Source organism: Monodelphis domestica, chromosome 3 (assembly GCF_027887165.1).
Source record: "Monodelphis domestica isolate mMonDom1 chromosome 3, mMonDom1.pri, whole genome shotgun sequence".
NCBI lineage: Eukaryota > Metazoa > Chordata > Mammalia > Didelphimorphia > Didelphidae > Monodelphis > Monodelphis domestica.
The window spans coordinates 168,634,333-168,657,680 of NC_077229.1; the positions used below are offsets into that span (position 1 = coordinate 168,634,333).

The following is a 23,348-nucleotide window of genomic DNA, read 5'->3' on the forward strand; positions in this document are numbered from 1 at the left end:
AACTAGGGCAAAAATAGAAGTTAAAAGAAATATTAAAATGGAAAATATCAGTGAACAATCATAAGAGATTAACCAAAGACTAATATGGGAAGATGATACATGTCTCGACTGAACCCTATTAGCATCAGGGATCATAGAGGACTTCTAATTAGACAGAGAGCCTGGGAATGATTTTGTTATGTCTTGATTATCTTAAAAGCAGAAGAGAAATAGAATAGGGGGAAGAGGTGGAGCAGGGAGGGAAAAGGGAATATTTGGGGAAATTATCTCACATAATCAGCACACACAAGTAGAAATCTATACAAATAAGGAGGAAAGGGTATGTGGAGTGGAGTAGATGACATTTTAAATCTCAGTTCTGCATCTGAAATGGTCAAAGGAGGAAAGAATGCACACACAGTTGGGTACAGAAAAATACTTCACTAAGTGGGGAAACAGAAGGGAAAGAAGAATAAGAGGGAGGGTAGATTAAGGGAGGAATTAGTCTTAATTAAAAACAAATGCTAAAGATATACAAAAATATTTATAGCAGCTCTTTTTGCAATGCCAAAGAATTGGAGAAGGATATACCCATCATTGGAGGAATGGCTAAATAAATTATAATATGTAAATGCAATAGAATACTATCATACTATAAAACATGGTGAAGGAGATGATTTCAGAGTAATATGATACTCATGAGAATATGTGCTTATAGGAATGAACTAATGAGAATCAAGAGAGAAGAAACAAGAGATCAATTTGAACAATAATAATGTTGTAAAGACAACCACTTTTGAACTACTTAGGATCTCAAATCAGTGTAATGACCAACCATGAAGCATTCAAAATTAAGAATGATACTTTTTTTGCACATGGCAAATGAGGAAATTAGTTTTGCCTGGCTATCGATATTGATAAAAGGAATAATAATCTTCCTTTCTCAAAGAGAGGGAGGGAGAAGAGAAAGAAGGCAAGTTTTTGCTGATTAAAAAATAAAATTAAGGGAGCAGGGGCAGGTAGGTGGCTCAGTGGATTGAGAGCCAGATCTGGAGACCAGAGATCATTGGTTCAAATCTGGCCTCAGGCATTTCCTAGCTTTGTGACCCTGAATAAGTTATTTAACTCTCATTGCCTAGCTCTTACTGTTCCTCTGCTTTAGAACCAATATATAATATTGATCCTAAGATGGAAGGTAAGAGTTTAAAAGAAAATTAAACTACAAATAAAACCCTAGTAGTTTGTTTCCTAAATCTTTCTGAAGCTTTTCATTTGATAGCTATAATTAAAAAAAAAACACTCTTTTCCGCAGATTATCAGTTTTTTTGTCCAAAATTTATAATTCTCAATAATATTTTATATTATTCTGGTAACAATATTTATCCCCACATGAATGGTTAGACATAGGTAATGTGTGTTATATTTGAAAAATATTGGGAGGTTCACCATTCTATCTTGGATTATATGGCCTAGAAACCATAGACCTCATGGTTGTAAGGGACTTGTATATCTCCCTCCTACTATGAAAGAGCTCTATATCTTTGACTTCACTCAATGTTCAGTAACATTTGTATCCACTTTAAACATCAGAAATCGAATCATCTTTAACCTGGTGACACCTATGTAGAGATCCATAGTGTCATTTCTTGAACTATAAGGGTCCCTTTAGAGGGTCTAGTTCCTTCTTAGCAGTTCATCAGTTAAAGAAAAACAAACATCATACATTCATCACAGATCACAGAACTGTTTGTCCTGGGAGGAAGATCTTGTTCTGGCTAGCAGAACTTATAGCCAACTCCTTGGACAGATTTCTAGAGATTTGGGGGTGGGAATGGGGTGAGAGGTTTTTACTCTGGAGTTATTAATCCCCATCTCCTCTTTTAGCATCTTACAGCTGATCTGACTTCCTCCATTGTATCTTTTCAATTTTTCTCTTTCTCCTTCTTCCTCTCTCCACTTCCCCTCATCTTAGAGTCCTAACCCTTCTAATTTTCCCCTTCAGATATTTGACACTGCCATTTTTTTCATGGTTCCAATATACTTTTTCCACAATTTTTGAAATTCAGTTTTCTGTTCAGCTCAAATCCTTCTCATTATCAATCAAGCTATTACCTGGGAGAAACTAAAGAAGAGGAAAAGATATTCAAAGGGCATTTGAACTGCTTGAATAAATACTTGGCAGGGCCACCAGAATGCCTAAAGGAAAGAACAATAGCCTTAGATTCAAAAGACCTGATCTGGATCTTCTACTTCCTAGTTGTGTGACTTGGGCAAGTTACAGCTTCTCTGTGTCTTGGTTTTCTAATGTATAAAAATGAAAAGGTTTGAACTGAGATACTTACTTACTCCAAATTTATGATCTTTTATTCTGTGATTTAATTCCTTATGCAGAATCTCGAAATCCAGGGAGTTCAAATCACAGAAATTATTGCTCTCTCTCTACATTTTCTCCTAAGTCTGTAGTACATGACAATTCAATAAAAACAAAGAGAGAAGTTGAGTGAGAAAATGTGGGTTAGTGCTATTTTTTTTAATGAGAGTTGGAGAATCCCTGAATATGGGCAGTCCATTGTAAAAATTCCTCCAATTGGAACTAACTTCATTTTAGAATACCAGTGAGGATTGTGCTGAGTTATAGGATATTTTAGAATGCCATTTTATTTCTTCCAAGTCTGGTAACACACTATAATAATAATAATAATAATAATAAAGCTAAAATTCCTATAACCCCTGTTATGTGCCAAGTATTAAACTAAATGCTTTGCAATTATTTTCTTGCTATCCTCAAAATAAATTTGGGAAGCAGTGTTTATTAATATCTCCATTCTAGAGTAGAGGAAATAGAAGAAGACAGAGGTTAAATGACTTGCCAAGACTAGCTAGTGTCTGAGGCCCTATTTAAATTCAGGTGTTCTTTTTTAAAAAACTTTAAATGTAGTTATTTTTTTTTGTTTATTACATTAAAATACCCAGGCAACTCTCTCCCTCCTTCCTTCATCCCTATCTTTCCCTCCCAGAAGGTATCATTTGACAAAGGGATATGTGTACATATAAAACTATTTCTTAGTAATTAGAAAAACTTTTTTCTAGTTATCAGTTCTTCCTCTGAAGGTGGGTGTGTACAAGTCATTCTTCAAACAATATTTCCTTTGCTATATATAATGTTATCTTGGTTCTGTTTGTTTCCATTTTCATAATTTCATCTTTCCCATGTTTTTCCAAAATGTACTTGTTCGTTATTTTATATAGTGCAGAAGTATTCCATCAAAGTCATGGCACATCTTGTTTAGCCATTTCCCAATGGGCATCCCTTCAATTTCCAGATCTTTGCCACCACAAAGAGAACTGCTATAAATATTTTAGAACTAATAGGCTCTTTTCCTTTCCCCCTAAGAAATAACCCTAATCGCAGTATTGCTGGGTCAAAAAGTATACACAATTTTATAATTCTTTGACCATAATTCCAGATCACTCTCCAAAATGATTGGATCAATTTGCAGTTCCACCAACAGTGTATTAGTGTCTCCTTTTTTTCCAAACCCCCTACAACATTTGTCATTTTACCCTTTATCAGAAATTAGGTCTTTTTTACTTGAGGTCTAGTACTCTCTCTACTGTGCCACATAATTGCCTCTAAATAAATATTAGTTAGTATTCTAACCATTTGCTATAAGATACTATCCTAACTGAATATTAGTAAAGGCTATTGGGTTTGGGTAGAAGGGTACTGTTTTAATGAATAGATATCATTTTTTGTAACTAGCATATCCATAGCTCATATGTAAAAAGTTGCTTCTGGAGTATTTGATGAGTATTGGAATTCCCATTAATACTTCAGTCATCCTCCTACAATCTTATTTGCACCATTTGTGAGGAAGAAGAAGAAGAAGAAAGGTAGAGTAGTGACTGGGAGGTTCCTCTTCGAATAAGGAAGACATATATTAAATTCTGCTTCTGATACATAACACCTTTATGACTCTGGATAAACCACATAACTTTTCTGCTGTTATTTAGTCATTTTAGTCATGTCCAACTCTTTGTTAACCTTTTGGGGTTTTCTTGGCAAAAATACTTGAGTGGTTTGCCATTTCCTCCAGCTCATTTTACAGATGAGGAAACTGAGGCAAACACAATTAAGTGATTTGCCCAGGGTCACATAGCTAGTGAGCTTCTGAGGTCAAATTTTAACTTAAATCTTTCTGATTCCAGGCCAGTGTTCTATCCAAACTTTCTAAGACTTAAATTAGTGAAGAGATACATTGGTATAGAGAAATTTCACACAGGAAGTTTCCTCATGCAAGAATGGAATAGAATTAGAGATTTACCCCTTTCCCTGCCAACCCATCCCTAAACCTATTTTTTAAAAAAGATTATTAGAGGGCAGCTAGGTGGCCCAGTAGAGATAGTGCTAGATCTGAAGTTAGGCAAACCTCAGTTTGAATTTGGAATTAGGTACTAGCTATGTGAGCCTGGGCAACTCGCTTAACCCTGTTTTCCTCAGTTTCCTCATTTGCAAAACAAGTTAAAAAAGGAAATGGCAAATCACTCTAGTATCTTTGCCAAGAAAACCCCAAATGGGGTCAAGAAGAGTACAGTAGGACTGAAACAGCTGAACAATAACAACAAGGAGGTTCTCGTCTAAAAGGAGCCCATTAAAACCAAATCTTTTCCATGGAACCAATTTAATTCACTCATTGGGAAAAAGAAATGAGAATAATAAGGTACCATCATTCAGAAAGGAGTGAGTCAGTGTAAAGTAACTTTTCTGGTCCTTATTTTAACAGTTTCTGGCAGAAATCCATGCCCAAGCCAGTTAGTATGGTTGACGTTCTTAAAGTCAATGCTGTGAGCTGGTTGGAAACATAATGCTAGAATTCCTCCGGTGAGCCAGAAACAATGTCACTGAGCTCCCCTGTCTTGACAAGCAATTCTTTTTTTTTTCCTTTAACCAGTTGGAGGAGCTAGGTGGCTCAGTGGATTGAGAGTCAGACCTAGAGACAGAAGATCCTGGGTTCAAATGTGGCCTCAGACACTTCTAGCTGGGTGACTTTGGGCAAGTCACTTAACCCCCATTGCCTAGCCCTTACCACTCTTCTGCCTTGGAACCAATACTTAGTATTGATTCTAAATTGGAAGGTAAGGGTTTAAAAAATAATAAAAACAAAATAAATTTTTTCAGTGAGTGGCACATAGTAGGCCTTAAGTACTTTGTGCATTAAATATAATTGAATTGGATTGAAATGAATTGAAAGTTTTGTAAGCTTTAAAAAGCCCATGCAGAAAGGTATTGTTACTCCTGTTAGTGTGACTGGCTTTGCTTCCTTCAAAGAGAAGGTAAGCTGGAATTTGACTTTTAACTTGGGCTCACTTATTTCATTAGTTATGAACCATGTTCTTATTGATTCAGCCAGGAATGCCTTTCAGGCTGAGTTTCAGGAACCTCTTGCTTCAGGGGGAAAAGAAACTAAAAATGCCCAGAGATATTGGAGGGCAGGATATACATGTGGAGATTCACCTCTGAGTGCTTCCAGATCCAGCTGGACCCAGCTGGGCAGGGATGGGCTGAACTGAGCTAGGCCAGACCCCCTGCTGCCCTATAGTGCTTTATTCACCCAGAGACAAGAATAGGACATTTCAAGCTTAATTAAAAACAGGATGTCCCTGTTAGTCTTTTTATTGACATGGCTAAAAATAAAGTAAGGAAGCAGCCTCTTTCCATCCCTCCCTCTATCCCTTCCTTCTTCTCTCATTCCCTCCCTCCTTCCCTCCTCTTTCTCTGTCTCTTTCTGTCTCTTTTTTTCTCTGTTTGTCTCATTCTCTCTGCCTCCCCAATCTCTCTCTTTTTTACTCTCTCCCCCTCCCTCATCCTCTCCCTCTCTTCTGTCTTGCTCATCTCTCTCTCCCCTCCCCCACCTCTCTCTCCCTTTTCCCCTCTACCTTCCCTCTCTCTTATTTCTTTCAATTCTAATTTTTTCTCCCCTTCCTCTCTCCAGGGTTTCATGTCATTAATTTTTTTTTAATCCTGAGCTAATGAATAGCATGACTTGCTTCATACTATTGCCTGAGGTCCTGTCCTCAATACAATTGTATGTCGGTTATTTTCACTGTTAGAACAGAAGCTCAAACCAGCCCAAAGTCATTCCTATTTTTTTTTGTTATTTTTAAACCCTCATATTCCATCTTAGAATCAATACTGTGTATTGGTTCCAAGGTAGAAGAGTGGTAATATTTAAGGAGTTGAGGTTAAGTGATTTGCCCAGGGTCACACAGCTAGGAAATGTTTGAGATCAAATTTGAACCCAGGAAGTCCAGTCTCTAAGCCTGGCTCTCAATCCACTGAACTACCTAGCTACCCACTCTATTTGGTTTTGTCAAAATAGTATGGACCTCGATAAGGTTTCAAACTTAGAAGACTAGGTAAATAGTGATGCCACTGACAGTAGTGAAGATGGAAGGGGAACAAATTTATAGGGCAAGATAATAAGCTTGTTGTTGGACACAAATCTCTACCTAGACTCTAAATCTATGATAAATGCTTCTTTCCATGAAATTCTCCTGAGTTTCTCCAGTAATCAATAGATACCAGCCCCAACCTCAGAGAGCATCTTTTACAATATTCTAATCTGAAATTGGTTTATTCCCCCTAAAAGAGCATAGACTTCATCTTGGCAAGAATGAATTTCACTTGAACTTTATACCTTCCCAGATACCTAGGGCTGGGCTCTGCACAGAGCAGAAACTTAAGTTGGCTAAACTTAATTCAATTAAACTTGAGGTGATGATTGGAAGTGAAATGTATTGTGGGCTTTAGATCTAAAAGGCTCATAACCAAATTTACTGCATTCCTATTCCCCTCCCTCATTGTCAGTTGTAATGGAGCTGATTTTCTGCCAGGATCCCATGACGGAAAATCTTAAGGTCCTAAAATCTGGGAGTATGAATTTGATTCTTAGGAAGAACTCCAAGATATTATCTTTCTTAAAAATCATATGACACATCTCTAAATATCTATATTTTTTCAAATTGGCAAACCCTGGATGAGAAGGATGGGAATGACTGCATGCTGATGAAGAAAGGGAACACACCTTTGAAGTACATGCTTAACTAAGTTTAAGAAGAAAGACTGGTAGTGTGACAGAGGCTGGCACTAAAGAAAAAGTGCCAGGCTGAAGAGTGTGTGAAACTAATCACCTCAATGGGGGAGGGGCCCCAACAGATTGGAATCTTGAAGAGGAGAAGACTCTGGCTGGTAGAGGAGTTGTTCTCAGTCTTAAGAAGCTAAAGATGGAAGGTGGGAAAAGACTTTCTCATGAAGGTTACCCACTTTTCCTGCTGGTGACTGGAAATCTTTCCCCCCAACACTTCCCAATTGAAGGGACTTTCTGAAGAAAAAGCTGAGCAGACTTTACCTCAGCTCCTGTTGCCCAGGGGTGAATCAATCTGATTTTCTCTCAGGGGGCTTAGGCTGCCAAGGCCTGAAAAGGCTATTGTAGAGGAAGCCTGAGATTTAATTAATCTGTTGGATTTAATTTGGCTCCTGTTTCCCTGAGTCTAAACTGTGGCCAAGGGTCCAAACCCGGGGTGAGTCGACCTGACTTTCTCTCAGGGAGCTCAGGCTGCCAAAGCCCCCCCAAACTTGAGGAGGGAGGAAAAAGATTTTAGATAGAGACAGGGACCCCCTTTTCTCCACTTCCCTTTCCCATCCTTCCATGTTAGTTATTCCTTTGTATTACCTTAATTGAGTTGACATTAAAATAGTTATCTTTTCCCCAAGCTGAGTGTGCATGAATAGATCAAGGGGAGACCCTTTGGTCTTGAATAGTGGATGGGGGGACAAGAGGGACAAGAGTGAATTGGGGAGAGCAGCTTTAGCTAAGGAGAGAAGGCAGAAGGGGGAAAATCTTCAAATCCCCTCTCCTCTCTCTGAGCCAACCTTAATATCAGCTGTCTCCTCTGAACCCTGCTTTGAGAAGAGGGGGGGTCTCCACTTTTCCCCCCTCTCAATACTAAAAGACTGAACCCCTCCATACAAATTAACCTCCTCTTTATAATACAGATAGCACCCAGGATTTAAAAGAACTCCATTTATTTTTTTTAAAAAGGCTTTAGTGACTGTCACCAACTGTCATCAACTGTTAGTTGTGAATTTGTTGTCAATTACAACTCCTGAGGTGAGCAGCTTTTGTCACTGACTCTGCCTAGGAGTTTCCACGTAGGATCAAAGACATCTTGATTCCTGATGGGGGGGGGGGGGGGGAGTACAAGTCAGTTATCAACTGCCACTCTGGTCAGTTACAAAACTGAGGAAGAGAGTCTAATGTAAATGGGAGGATGTACTAGGGCTGTAAGCTTATAGGATCTAGCCATCTTGGATCCTATCTAGCTAGAAGCAAAGCTTGTGAAGACAAAAACCATTTTCTAACTTTTAACTCCTGGCAGTTAGAGCCTAGAAAATATCTAATGGGAAACATGTTACAACTAATACTGTGGTCTGTGGTCTGCTGTGCTAGGAATAATTGCCATTTATTGGGGCTACTAGATCATTTATAATACAGTGGCAGGGATGATAGACAATGTTCTGGGGACATTAACCAATATGACTATGGGATGGACACAGTTACCAATGAATTATATAGATGTGAATTACCTCTGGCAAAGTGGTGAAAAGGGTGTCCCTTTCTCTATCTAATCTCTATCTATCTCTATCTCTATCTACCCTTTTCCTCCCTCCTCGAGTTTGAGGGGAACTCAGGCCTTGGCAGCCTGAGCCCCCTGAGAGAAAGTCAGGTTGACTCACCCTGGGTTTGACCCCTTGGCCACAGTTCAGACTCAGGACAACAGGAGCGAAAGTAAAGTCCAACAGAGATTTTAAAATGTCTTTCTCAGGCTTCCTCTTCAATAGTCTTTTCAGGCCTTGGCAGCCTAATCCCCCTGAGAGAAACTCAGGTTGATTCACCCCTGGGCAACAGGAGCTGAGATAAAGTCTGCTCAGCTTTCTCTTCAGAAAGTCCCTTCAATTGGGAAGTGTTGGGGGAAAAGATTTCCAGTCACCAGCAGGAAAAGTAAATAACCCTCACAAGAAAGTCTTTTCCCACCTTCCATCTTCAGCTTCTCAAGACTGAGAACAACTCCCCTACTAGCCAGAGTCTCCTTCTTCTCAAGATTCCAATCTGTTGGGGCCCCTCCCCTGTTGAGGTGATCAGTTTCACACACTCTTCAGCCTGGCACTTTTTCTTTAGTGCCAGCCTCTGTCACAGTAGGAAAGGAAGAATGAAAGTGGGGGTGGAAGGGTTATAAAGAGGAGTGGAACTCAAGAGGGAAAAGAAGGAGAAGAAATGTGGCAAATAAGGAATTAAGATTTGCCATCATTCTTCCCAACCTCTCTTCCTCTTCAGAACTTCCATGAGTTATAATAATAATAATAATAATAACTTTTGTGATAACTTGTTGTTATTGTTTAGCTGTTCAGTCACGCTCAGCTCTTCATGATCCAGTTGACTTGTCTATGCCAGTACTTATCCATGGAGTTTTCTTGGTAAAAACACTGGAATCAGTTGTCATTTCTTTTCCAGTGGATTAAAGCATACAAGAGATTAATTGACTTGGCCAGGGCCACATAGCTAGTATGATTTGAACTCAGGTCTTCCTGACTTAGACCCAGTGCTCTATCTACTGTGCCAACCAGTTACCTCCTTTATAATAATAGTAATTGTGAAATAGTGCTCTAACATTTGCAAAGATTTACATATACATTATCACATTTGGGCCTTATCACACAGCCCTATGAGATAAGTACCATTATTAATTCATTTTACAAATGAAACCCAGTCATTCAGTGAACATTTTCTGATCACAAACCTGTGTGTTTGAACTCCATATGCTACAACCTCCATCTCCTCTACTCTGCTTTTGTAAAATTCTCCAGTATAGGAAAGACTCTGTTAGAATGGAGAGAGACAGTAAATGAGAAAAACAGAGAGAGAGAGAAAGAGAGAGAGAGAAGAAAGAATTCGGAGATGAGGAGGAGGAGAGGAAGAAAGGAGGAAGAGAAAGACAAAGAAAAGGAAAGGATAGAAAAAGAAAGAAAGAAAGAAAGAAAGAAAGAAAGAAAGAAAGAAAGAAAGAAAGAAAGAAAGAAAGAAAGAAAGAAAGAAAGAAAGAAAGAAAGAAAGAAAGAAAGGAAGGAAGGAAGGAAGCAGGAAGGAAGGAAGGAAGGAAGGAAAGGAGATAGTGATGAGGAAGGAGATCAGAAGAGAGGGAAGGAAAAAGAATGAATGTTCAGTTTCCAATACACACAGCTTAATCCCTGGAATGCTAATATGTAGGGGGAGCTGACCTCCCTTAAGTGACCACTCTCTTTAGTCTCACCTTAGGTCTTCTACTGCCCCTAATTCAAATATTCCTAGGACACTCCCTCTGTCACAGCTGAGGGTCAGACTCTTCTGGACCACTCTTTCCCCTCAACTATTTTTGCTCCAGGTAAAAGGATTCCTAGTAATGCTGCTGTTAGTCAATTAGTCGGTCAACAAACATTAACTTTCCATTATGAGCTAGGCACTGTGTTAAAGACTCCAGCTCAAAATACAAAGAAATAATCCCTCCTTGGGTCCCTGGGACACATCCACAGGTTAGTGAGACACTTAGGAGAGAGGGGAGGGAATGAGGTTGGCAAAGAGAAGTCGTTCCCAAACACCTCAACTTAGCCAGAGTGAGCCCTTCTATGGGACATGGAGTCATTTCAGCCCCAGCCCCCAGGGCTTCTTTCCTCAGTTTACCCGGCTCTCTTCAGTGAGTTCCTTCTTTCGGCAGGTGAGGAACCTATTCCCAAAAGAAGGGGCGGGGCTAGGGGAGGGAGGCGGCCTCTGGATGTTCTCAGTTTTAGACAAAACCAAGGCAGAGTGGAGGAGAGGGGTGAAGGTACCACTGGACCCCAAATTCCCGAGCATTATTATGATTCTAACCAGGCTGCTCTGCCTGCAGAAAGGAGCTCTCTCTCCTATTTGTACTTCAAGTGTGCCGCCCACATCACCTCTGTCACTCCAGGAATCTGCCAACCATTGTTCCTTGATGAGAGACTGTCTGAATGTGACCTGACAGGATAATGAGTTTCAAATACCTTTTATTCTTCTTTTCTCTTCAGTTCTAAGATCTCTACGCTTGAGGAACAAGGTGCTTTGATTAACTCATCCTGAGAGAGCTGGGACTATTTTTTGCATTCCTTTGTGACAGTACCTGGCTTATAGTAGGGACTTAATAAACCTCGGCTGACTGGAACACGCTAGGGTGATGTTTCTCACCCTGATCCTCTGTGTTTGAGACAATATCATCGGGTTTGCGGGAGTGGTTTTTAATTTTACCCACCCACCCCCTTCAATTACATGGAAAAACAATTTCCAACATTTTAAAAACAAATTTGAGTTTCAAAATATGTCCTTCCCTCTCTTCTCCTACTTCCCAAATCTTGCTGAGATAGTAAGACGACACGATTGTTAATAAACCCCGATTTTTATGGTCAAATTCATGCCCCAGCTCCCGCTGATCTGATTTGGGGGAGGACAGGAAATGGTAGGAAACAAAGTTATTTATTCCTCAAGGCAACTGAAGATACATTCAGCCTCTTTTTTGAAATTATATGATACATATTATCTCACTTGTGCTTCGTGCTGTGAGGTAGGCAGTGCATTTGTCCCCATTTTACAGATAGGACAGCTGAAGTTCCGATAAATGTCTTGCCTGAGGTTACAGAGCTAGTAAAAAGCAAAGCCAAAGTTTGGACCCAGTTCTGCTTCAAGGGCTCTGGCCTCAAGTCCAGTGCACTTCCTGTAAAGAAATGTTTCCAGGCAGTTAGGCATTCTCAACAACTCAGTATGTAGCACTGCTCAGCTTTGTGGTAAGCCACTGCCCCACTCCCACCCCCACAGAGTGGTATAACTAGGCCGGGGTGGGGGATGGGGGCTGGCAAGCAGTCACCTAGGCATAATTCTTGGAGATTAAAGCATAAGATCATAAATTGAGTTAGACCTTTAATGTCATGAAATGGCACAGTGAATAAAATACTAGATCTGTAGTCAGGAAGACCTGGGTTCAAGTGTGACCCAATATACCTTTCATTGTACCTTTCTCTTTTATATTCAGTCAATCTCTGACCACTTTCCTCAGGCTCTCCCAAGTTGTTTAGCCCCAGGTTCAGTTTCTGACATCTGTCACAAATTCCAAGATCTCCAAGTCACCCTCTCACTTTCTTTCTCTATATTGTACACCTTATTTCCTTCTCTGCTAGCCCTTTCTCTTGTTGTTGTTCAGTTGTTTCAGTCATGTTGTCCAACTCTTCATGACCCCATTTGGGATTTTCTTGGCAAAGATATTGGAATGGTTTTCCATTTCCTTCTCCAGCTCATTTTACAAATGAAAAACTGAGGCAGTGTTAAATGACTTGCCGTTTTAGTTGTGTCCAAATCCTCATGACCCCATTTGCAAAGATATTGGAGTGGTTTGCCATTTCCTTCTCCAACTCATTTTACAAATAAGAAAACTAAGGCAAAAAGGGTTAAGTGACTTGCCCAAGACACACAGCTATGAAGTATCTGAGGCTGGATTTGAATTCAGGAAGATGAATCTTCTTGGCTCCAACTCTAGCACTCTCAACACTGTTCTACCTTACTGTCCAAACCCTGAAGGGGGTGCCATTTTCTATCATCCCTACAACTAAAAAATTCTTTGACTTTATTTTCACTACTAGGGTACTCACAGACTAAGTCCAAGATAATAATTAGCATTTATTCAATACATTAAGATTTTCCAAATGCTGCTGGGGAAAGTGGAAAGCTGTTTGGCTAAAACTAGGTATAAACCAACATCTAAAACCATATACCTGTGTTGGCAAACTTACAGCACATCTGCCAGAGGTGGCTGCTCCTTTCCCCTCTCCACCTTGCCTGAGGACATTTTTCACATCACCCACTCCTCTGCCCAGCAGCCCAATGGGAACACTTCCTCTCTCCCCTGTCTGGCGTAAAGGGGCAACTCGCATGTGGCATGAAGGTGCCGTTGAGCACTCGGTCTCTAAAAGTTTCGCCATCACTGCCATATACCAAGATAAGCTCAAAATAAGTACATGATTTTTTAAGCCCTTACCTTCCTTCTTAGAATTGATACTGTGCATTAGTTCCAAGGCAGAAAAGTACTAAGGGCTAGGCAATGGAGGTTAAGTGACATGTCCAGATTCACATAGCTAGGAAGTGTCTGAGGCAAGATTTGAACCTAGGACCTTCCGTCTCTAGGCCTGGCTCTTAATCTATTGAGCCCCCAAGCTGCCTACTCTGGATGATATTTCAAAGTTTCAAAGAAGTTTTCACAACTATGGGGTGAGGTAGGTGGTCATAATGGCGATTTTTTCTGAACTACATATAATTAATAATAATGATAAATAATCAATTATCAAATACTTACTATGTTCCAGTCATTCTGCTGCAAATACCAAGAAGAAAACAATCCCTATCCTCAAAGAGCTCACATTTTCCTCTCCTTTTTTTTTTGTTCATTAGGCAATCTATAAGATGGTTTCCTCAGTAATGAAAATGCCTGAAGATGAATCAACACCAGAGAAAAGGACGGAAAAAATCTTCCGCCAGATGGATACCAACCGAGATGGTAGGGCCAAGTTTGAAATCTTTTGATTGAGTCCCAAGTGAGCTTACTGATAGGGGTTAATTGGGTCCAGTGGAGGAAATGGACAGTAACTATTTGTGGTCTAGCTCAAGGAATTAAAATGAATAAATAAAGTAAACCAAAGACAGGTATAAAAAAAATCGTGCAGTCTTGATTCCTTAATTACAATCAGACTTGTCTTTAGCCAGAGAGGACTGCCTTCTGAATTTTAGATAGAAGAGACCTGAGAATAGGAAAAATGGAAAGAAAATAAAACAGTGATTTGTGAAATATTCCTGTTGTGCTTTTATCAAAGAGGACTTTTTAAAAATTTACCTTTGGAGAATTTGTCTGAGTATTTAATAAGCAATCAACTAAGCTCTCTATCCTTCCCTTTGGTTTTCCTCTTGGTTAATGAACAGACCCATAGCTGAAGAGTAACTGGCTGGCCTTGGGGTTGAGGTGAGAGTGGGGACAGAAAACCAATAATGGGCTGCTTAGTTCTCTTTCTCCCAGTCTCCTCTGTCCAACACTTAGGCAAGAGGTTCATGGAACTATTCAGAGCAGATGAAGGCAGATGTGTTTTTGTACTCCTGATCCACAATTTATTTAGGACCTCCTTCCAAGTCCCCCCTCCCCCTACAAGAGGTGCTCTATCTAAACCTGACCCTGTGCTTCACACATATACCATCCCATGGCTTATTACAGGATGGACTTGCAATTTTTTAGGGTCCAAACAAAACCACTTTTCTTGGCTCTATTTTAGACTTAATTTCATGTTGCCTAAATGAATTGTGCAGAATTGACCAAGATAACCCAACTAACAACTTCCTACCTTAGATTCCTAAAAACTAGGTGATCCAATGGATAGAATGCTGATCCTGGGGTCAGGAAAACCGGAGTGGGAATCTAGCCTTAGACATTTACTAGCTATGTCTTCCTAGACTGTCTGCCTCAGTTTTCCAATCTATAACATGGAGAAGATAGTAGAATCTACCTCCCAAAGTTTTTGTGGGAATCAAATGAGATAATATTTGTAAAGCATTTTGAAAACTTTTAAGTACTATATAAAAGCCTAATACTATTTATTTTATTTATTTTTAAAATTCTTATCTTTTGTCTTAGTATCATTTCTAAGACAGAAAAGCAGCTAAATAGCAGAGCCAAGATCTGACTCCAAGTATTCTGATTCTACTAGTTGGCCTGAAGTCAGGAAAACATCTTCCTGAGTTCAAATTCAGCTTCATAGACTTATTAGCTAGGTGACCCTGGGCAGGTCTCTTAATTTGCCTAAGTTTCCTTATCGGTAAAATGAGTTGAAGAAAGAAATGAAAAACCACTCCAGTATTTTTGCCAAGAAAACCCCAAATGGGGTCACTGAAGATGAGACATGACTGAAACAACCAAACAACTTAATTCCAAATCCTCCATACTTTCCACTATGAGAAGCAGAGCAGTGACTCTCTCTCTTTCCCTCTCTCCCTCTCCCTCTCCCTCTCCCTCTCCCTCTCCTTCTCCCTGCCCCTCCCCTCCCCCCCCTCCAGATATCTGCCTTTGTTCTTTCTCTGTGGTACATATTGGGTACTTTTTGTAGAAACATAGATCACTACAGTCAAACTCAAATAGAAATGGAGCCCACTTATTTGTACATACTTAAGGATCCCTGCAAGCTGCATATTTATAGTTTAAAAATATGCCATCCAAGTTTTATTATATTTTTATTATTTTGTTAAATATTTCCTCATTACATTAAAAAAGAAAAACCCAACCATTACCAATCCAAGGCAGAAGAGTGCAGTGAAGTGACTTGCCCATGGTCACACAGCTAGAACGTGTCTGAGGCCAGATTCAAACCCAGGTCTCCCATCTCTAAGCTTTGCTCTGATTTTACTGAGCCCCCCAGGTTACATTTTGATCTAGTTTGAGCTGCCTTTGTTGCAGTCAGTCGGGGCCTGCCAGCCCCAGGTTTAATATCTCTGGCCTAGATGAAAAGTTCCCTGTAGAGAATTTCAGGAAGTAGTCCTACTAATGAGTCCATTAAGGGCTTTTTTTAGAGTTAGACATGTAGGAAAAATGGGAAGAAGAAAAAAAGTCTTGATTTGTGCCTTCATCAAAAGGGCCCTTTTTCCTTTAACCTCTGGGGAAGTGTTCTGGATCTTGAATTTGGCTGAGTACATGATGACCAATCAACTAAGCTGCCACCCTATACCTTTGGTTTTTCTCTTGGATGCTGAACAGAGCCAGTGGGAAGAGCAGCTGGCTGGGCTTGGGGCTGAGGTGGAGCTGGGAACAGAAAACCTAGATAAGGACAATAAAAAATTTAAAGAGAAAAAAATCCTTAATATCTCTGCTCAACACAGAGACTGACCATAGTTTCAAGAGTTCTGATAAATGCAGCATGTCGCTTACTTCCTAACAGAGAGGTAATGGCCTCAGAGTACATATCTATAACTATATCCATATATAAATAAGATATTTGGAGGCATGATCAACGTGAGAATTTGAGTGTTCTGACTATACATATCTGCTAAAAGGATTTCTTTTTATTTTTTTTCTTTTCTTTTTTAATGGAAAGGAAGATATCAGAGGGGGAGAAAATAAAGGCTTGCTCGCTCACTGGGGAAAAAAAAGTTTTAAATTAAAGAAGTACTTGAAGTGACCTTTCCTAGACTTGATTTCCTATTAGGTAACATCATTCAGGTTGCTCATGGAAAAAGATTCTCCATGTATTCCCTTAGATGGGAAAACTACAGTGTATACTTCAGGTAAGGGATAAATAAAAGGCAACTTTTAGTCCTTGAGTCACCAGTCCTGAGACCTCTACAAAAATAGTCCCTGATTTGAGTCTCCACATTTACTGCGGGCTTGTTCAATCATTTCAGTCATGTCCAATTCTTCATAACCCCATCTGGGGTTTAATTGGTAAAAATATTGGAGTGATTTCCCATTTCTTCTCCAGCTCATTTTACAGACTAAAAAACCAAGGCAAACAGAATTAAGTGACTTGTCCAGGGTCACATAGCTAATATATATCCAAAGCTAGATTTGAACTCAGAAAGAAGAGTCTTGCTAACTCCAGACCTGGCACTATTTACTATGGAGGTATCTATCCACTGTGCCAATTAGCTGCTCTCACTGGGGACATTCCAATGCTAAATACATAAGTCATTTATCCAGTTGACTTCTTAGTGTACACCATTTCCATTCTTGAGAAGGAGGGAAGGATGAGTGGCTTTAGGAGCAAACAAGTCATGATGAGCTCTGCCTTCAGCACCCTTCCTGTACTACCAGAGGTCCTGCCATTTCAGACTTGGCACAGGGAAGGTCAGGTCATTATTGAGAAGGCATAGAACATCAACTCTGGGCTAGCCCCCATTCCTGCAACACATTCCCTCCTCTGCTCTGATTATTGACCTATAATTGGTTAAGTCCCCACTAAAAGTCCAAGTCTGCAGGAAGCCTTCCTCAATTCCTCTTAATTCTAGTGCCATTCCTCATATAATAATTTCCCATTTATCCTGTATATAGCTTGCTTTGTTTATATTTGTTTGTGTCTTGTCTCCCCGGGTTAGATTGTAAGCTCTTTGAGGGCAGGAACTCTTTTCCTCCTTTTGAATATTCAGTATTTAGCACAGTGCTAGGCATATAACAGACAATTAATTAATGTTTATTGATTGGCTGATTGATAGTAGGCTAGGTGGGGGTATACCAGGCTGACAGTGAGGTAGATGCTAAGGATCCATCCCAGAGAGTATACATTCCTGTCTAAAATTTTGTTCTTGTTTTCCAGGCAAACTCTCCCTGGAAGAATTCATCCGAGGGGCCAAGAGTGACCCCTCAATAGTGCGCCTCCTGCAATGTGACCCCAGCAGCGCCGGCCAATTCTGAAACCCATTCCCATTGTCTGGATGAATTCTGTAGAGCTGCTTTTTTTCTTTTTTCTCTTTTTTTTGCCAAACATTGGTGGTGATGTTGCCTCTGTATGGCCAGATATTTCTTCTTCTGTGACACCTTTTAGCTTCTTTTGTGGATGTGTTCATGGGAATGCCAAGTGCTCTCATCTGCTTGTCAAGAGCATGGACAATACTGTTCTACACAGATTTTTGTGGTGTTCATTGTTTCAAGGGTTTTTTATTGTTACTATTATTGTTATTGTTATTATTTTGGTTTAACATGTCTGTTCTTAAAACTAAGGATCATGGATGCCAGAGTTCAAAAAGTCATGTAACCCTTGGAGTATCATGCCTGGGGACCTGAAGAGATTTAAAAGATATTTTTAAAAAAGAAAAGACCAAAAAAGAAACTTAAAAAAACCCAACAACTTCCCCATAGCATCGATTCCTAAATATACCTAAGTGTTCCAAGTACAGATGCAGCTGGGAAGTATTCCCCATTAACAAGTTGTACCCTAGGTTGTAGGGCACAGTCACAAACTAGACTTGAACAATCAATCCAAAATGGCTCACTTCTAGAGGGGGGGGCTGTAGTGTCTAAACTGTGAACATTACTAATGGTGAATAAGGAGAAAGGGGGCCATATAACTCAGCTGTTTTTGAAACCACGTTTACAATAGATAATTCAACCTAATTTCATTGAGCAAGTAAACAAAAATCTCCCATAATCTATCTTCCAAAACCAGGCTTGTATCTAGTCGCTCTTTGTGTTAACAGAAAAGAATGTTGTAAATATACAATAATGGCTGATGAAGACAAAAACAGTATTCTGAAATGCTGAAGGGAGATGCATGTCTAATGAGACCTCGGGAAAGGGGGGGTGGGTAGTGTTCTTGCAGTCTTACTACAAAAGACTGTTTTTGTTTTTGTTTTGGTAGCTTATTGTGAGGTAAGCCAGCTCTAATGAATGTCTGACATGTCGTGTGTTTTAAAGTCATATATTCTGTCTGCACAGATGCGCCAGTCAATAGGTGTATTTTATGTATTTAAAAATGTTCAAAAAAACTATCAAAAGGGCCCCAGTTCTTCATTTTATGTTTCCAGATAAATGATATGTGAAAAGGGAAGGAGTCTAGACTAAGGAGGATTGGGTATTTTGGGCCACTACAGGATCATAATGAATGGGGGTGAGGCTGGGTGCCCCTATGACCATTTGAGGTCGAATTCAAGACTGAGTGATTTTTTGATCTCTTCAAAGAGAAGAAAATGTTAGGTGCCCATGCCCTTGGGCTTTCTAGGACCTAAAATCCAAATCTGTGACACTTCTGAGATGTTCATCTTCCCAAGCCAGATCCTTGAAATGCAATCCCCAATGTCTCTGGCTAGGGCAAGCATCCAATTCTTTTGTTAGGAATCTGGAAGTACAGCCAAGATTGGCAAAGAGCCTCAGGGGAGTGATGGGGTATAAGCATAGCATTAGAAGGCTGATTTTGATTCTGGTTACATGAGAGTGTATGCCGAGGTAGAGCCAGGTTCTCGACCCTTTTCATGCAAACTACTAACTACTTTGAATGTCCAATTAAGAATTAGAGTCCCTCCCGAAGGTACTCTGCTAAATGTCAGTGAACAGCAGGAGAGAGCATCATTCTTCACAGTGATTGGATGGTCAGTAACTAGAACCCTTAGGGATGGAGGTCAAGCATGGCCCACCAAAAAGACAGATAGATCACTGGGTTGGTTCTCCAACTTCTCCAATAGAAAACGTGTCGGACAAGCAGAGACATTGCATTTGGAAACATTTGGGAAAAGTTGTGACTCAACAGCAGGATGAGCTCATAGAAACATGCCCTCCATCCTGTATTATTAACAACTTGAGAGTCCATTGAAACTAGTAACCGAAAACAATTCAGATTTTATGCTGTTGACTAAAATGAGTCAAAAGTTTCTTTGCATGAAAATCTTTCCTGCATTGAGATCATAATTCAGTGAAGTGGGTGCCTTCGCTGGATGACTTTAAATCCCACCTTGATTTGTTCTATACAACAAGCATGTATTATTAATCACCTACTATGTGCCAGGCATTGTGCTAAGAAAGGCAAAAAATGGTCCCCTGCTCTTAAGGAGCTCACCATGGTCGAACGGGAGAGATAACATTCAAACAACTGTGTACAAACAATATAAAGATAGGATGAATTAAAAATAATTTCAGAGGAAAGCACTAAGATTAAAGAGTTCCAAAAAAGACTCCCTCCAAGGTGGGATCTTAACTGAGAGTCTGGAAACCAGGAGTAAGGAGATGGAGTGTCCTGCTGGCAGAAAGACTGCCAGGAAGCCAGTGGCATGAAATTGTAGCCTGGAAAGGTAGAAAGAGGCCAGATTAGGAAGATTTTTAAATGCCAAACAGAAGACTTTCTATTTCTATTCTTGTTCATTTAATTATACAGATGAAAGGAAATTAGATTCAGTTTTTCCCTCTCTTTTCATCCTAGTCTGGATATTAAGAGCTAATCTCGACTGAGAAATTTTGTATTCTCCCAACCACTTTCAGCCTCTTTGGATAATGGGTTTTGCATAGCTCAGGCCTTCCACTGAAAATCTCTAGAGATTTCCTTAGTGCTTATAGCCTGATGGTGTTTGAGCTTTTATCATTGAAGGAAGGATTTGTTTTGCCTCAGCAGAGGTCTTCCCTGAACTCTATTTTCATTCCTCCAAAGAAGTACTTATGAATCGATGAGTGTTTTTGCTTCTTCTACCTTCTAGTTATGAATCAATGAATGTGTCTGGTGCTTCTAGCCCTCCTTTCAGTCCCTTCCCAGGCTACAGTGTAGGCCTCTAAATCAGAAGCAGATAGAGGACTCATCATGGAGGGTAGGGATATACTTGAGTACAGCGCCCACTCTCCAGCAGATTCCAGAGCCCTGCCACCCCACTAGGTACCTCCTTCCTTGCTTCTACCCCTCCCCTACACGGACAGAAGACAGGGAGATGATATTCCTCCTACACTCTTTCCCCTTTCAAAATCCAGCTAAAGAAAGTGACCAAACATTTAGTAAATTAATTAAAAAAATGTACTGAACATTTGTATAGAGAGGCATCCTTGCATGGATTACAGAGCTCACTTTAGAGTCAGGAGGACCTGGGTTCAGGTTCCTGTCACATACTAGCTGAGTACCCTGGTCAATCCATTTAACTTTTTGGTGTTCTAGGCTACTCCCACCAGACTTAAGTTTCAGAGAAGGTACCAGTCTGCATTGGTAAAGGATGATTCTTCCCTGAGAGTTCTCTGTGGTCTCTATTTACATCCTGGCTTCTGCAGAGCACTATGTAGAAGAGGCTACAAAAGAAACAGCCTCTTCCTTCAATGTAGCTTTCAACTCTAGCCACAATGATGCCAATGAGAACTGTGATGACATTGAGGGAGCAGGGTTGGCCCAATGGCCCTGAAATACAGCAGGCACCAAGGGCAGCTGACCCTGTCACACTTATCTTATTGTATACTGACCCGAGACCCTTAGAAAAGGGGTGATATTTGTTAAATGCTACTGGCAAAGCCCATCACTCACTTGCCCTTGCTGTAAGACCTGTCTCTGTAGAGGGATATAGTTATGATAATTAAGCTCTTGCTAGGATACAAATGCCATCTGTCCTAGCTTCCAGGATGGAGGCCCCTTGCCGGCCTTGCCCTGGTTTAAGAATTATAGGACCCAGAACTGAATTTCTCCTGTTCGTTGTTCTTGGGGAAGGCATGATTAAATCAGTTCATTAATGGAGGACTTTAAAAGAGATGATCGGAAAGGTCTGTGTCATGCTTCCTTGGCTCCAGAATCTTACCAGATTATAACCTTTTTTCCAATGAAGCCCAGAGCCAGAGGGCAGAGCATGATATCCCCAACTATACAGGACAGAAATAAATAATATAACTGGACATGTGGTGATGTGTATATACTCAACCGAACGCATTGCAATCATCCTCTCTCTTGCTTGTCACTGATTATTTCTTATTCCTATGTCCTTCTCCTTCTCCATCTCAAAAACTACCATCCAGTCTCCATATGTAATTTAATCCATTTCCATGGGACAGAGTTGGTTAAAGGGACATCAACAACCCAGCCTAACCTTTTTGTACCACTCTTCTGCTAAGTATCGTTACCATGTCCTGGGATCTCTGGAAAAGGAGAATGTCCAAATACAAAATAAAGATCATGTGTAATGTTTGAGGGACTGGAATAAAATGGCTTACAACTTGAAGAACTCCAAAGAGTGTATGGCTACAGTTTTACTCGCGGGGCAGGGCTGAGGGGAGAGGTGGGGGAGATAAGTGGGAAGCCTTCCTATTAGCATTATCAATTGGTTTATTTGATACTGATAGATCAACCAAACCGATTTTTTCCTGATGTCCTCCTGAGTTGGCACAGCATTCGTAGAAGCTGTCTAAATCTTTGTCTAGTACTGATTCATTTTTACAGTTAATAAGACCAGACAAAACCTGTGGTGTCCATGTCGAAACTCCATCCCCCTGAATTAACCCTAATCATTTCATCCTCCTGAGCAGTATGCTAATTTCTTTATGGGGTGTGATAGAGACAAATAGGATTTAGTCAGCCCAGTCTACCTGTGACCTACATGGAAGAAGTAGGGGTCTGGAATTGTCTGGCTTCTACAAATTTAAGGGTGTTGAGTCCATTTGCCTTTCTAAAAGAATTCCTTTGGATAAGGTGGGGCAGTATAGCATCCTCCTGAACTTGGAATCAGGAAGACCTAGGTTCAAGGTTTGCCTCTGATATTTAGCTAGCTATGTGACTAGGAGCAAATAATTTACTTTCCCTGAACTTCATATTTTTCATCTGTAAAATGAGTGTGATAATACCCAAAGTACCTCCCACACAGGCTTGTTGTGAGGCGGAAAGGAAATAATGCATGCAACATTTAAAGCAGTATATAAATGGCAGTTAAGATTCTCTAGTCTGTGAGTGAATTACACCATTTATCTTCACCAAACAGCTGCTTGCTCAGATCTCTCCCTTTTCCAGGGCTGATAACCAATGCTAGCCCAAATATTTCATGCCAACAATAAGAGCTAGAAAGCCTTCTCTATATAGCCTGCATTTGGGCATCCCCATAGTACTTGGTAAATAGGTAACCACCCCTAAACCTCATCTCACTCTTCTTATACTGTTAGTTCAGTAAGAAAGGAATTGGGGGGAACCTTGGAGAAGGTTCTACATCTTTAAATCCTATCCAAGGCTTCTACTAGGGAAATCCCCAAGAAACAGCTGACTAGGAGAGCAATTCCCTTTTAATTGTTTTTCCACAGCTAATTTCACTGCTATCATTATATAGCTGACTATGACCAACTATAAAGAAGTCCATTTTTTCTTGGTAGTTCAGTCACGGCAGGTCTGCACCGAATCAATATAGCAGCTTCTGAAATCCCTCATTTTGCTCTATTATCTTTAGAGTCAAAGGACTTGGTCATTGATGCTGATAGTCACCAAAGGTTATACAAGGCTCTAGTAGGAAAGGAGATATTCTTTGCTAAAGTCAAGAGAATCAAGGTATGGTGGCAGGAAGCTAAGGGAGGTGGATCACTTAAGGTCAGGAATTCTGGACTGTATAAGAGCTAAAGAGATTCAGGTGTGCACACTAATGAGTCTCTGAAGGGGGGGGGGAGGCCACAAAGTTGCCTAAAGAACAATGAAGTGACCCAAGTCCAAAAGAGAGCAGGTTAAAAAGTTTTCAAGCCAATCAGAAATGAAATCATGACTGAAGGGCAACTGCATTTCCACCTTGGGGAAGATGAGGAGACTCAGTCCCTAAAATGAATGAATG

General features: G+C 40.2%; 1 protein-coding gene across 3 annotated transcripts in view; it reads left to right on the forward strand.

The window, feature by feature from the left end:
* NCALD (neurocalcin delta) overlaps nucleotides 1-21,777 on the forward strand; it is a 569,529-nt gene extending 547,752 nt beyond the window's left edge. For all 3 annotated transcript variants that reach the window (XM_056823245.1, XM_007488170.3, XM_007488171.3), the window contains 2 exons: nucleotides 13,524-13,629; nucleotides 17,417-21,777. In XM_056823245.1, the coding sequence (XP_056679223.1) occupies nucleotides 13,524-13,629; nucleotides 17,417-17,514 (204 nt within the window). In that variant the 3' untranslated portion in view covers nucleotides 17,515-21,777. The remainder of the gene's footprint in view (nucleotides 1-13,523; nucleotides 13,630-17,416) is intronic.
* Nucleotides 21,778-23,348: the final 1,571 nt, after the last annotated feature.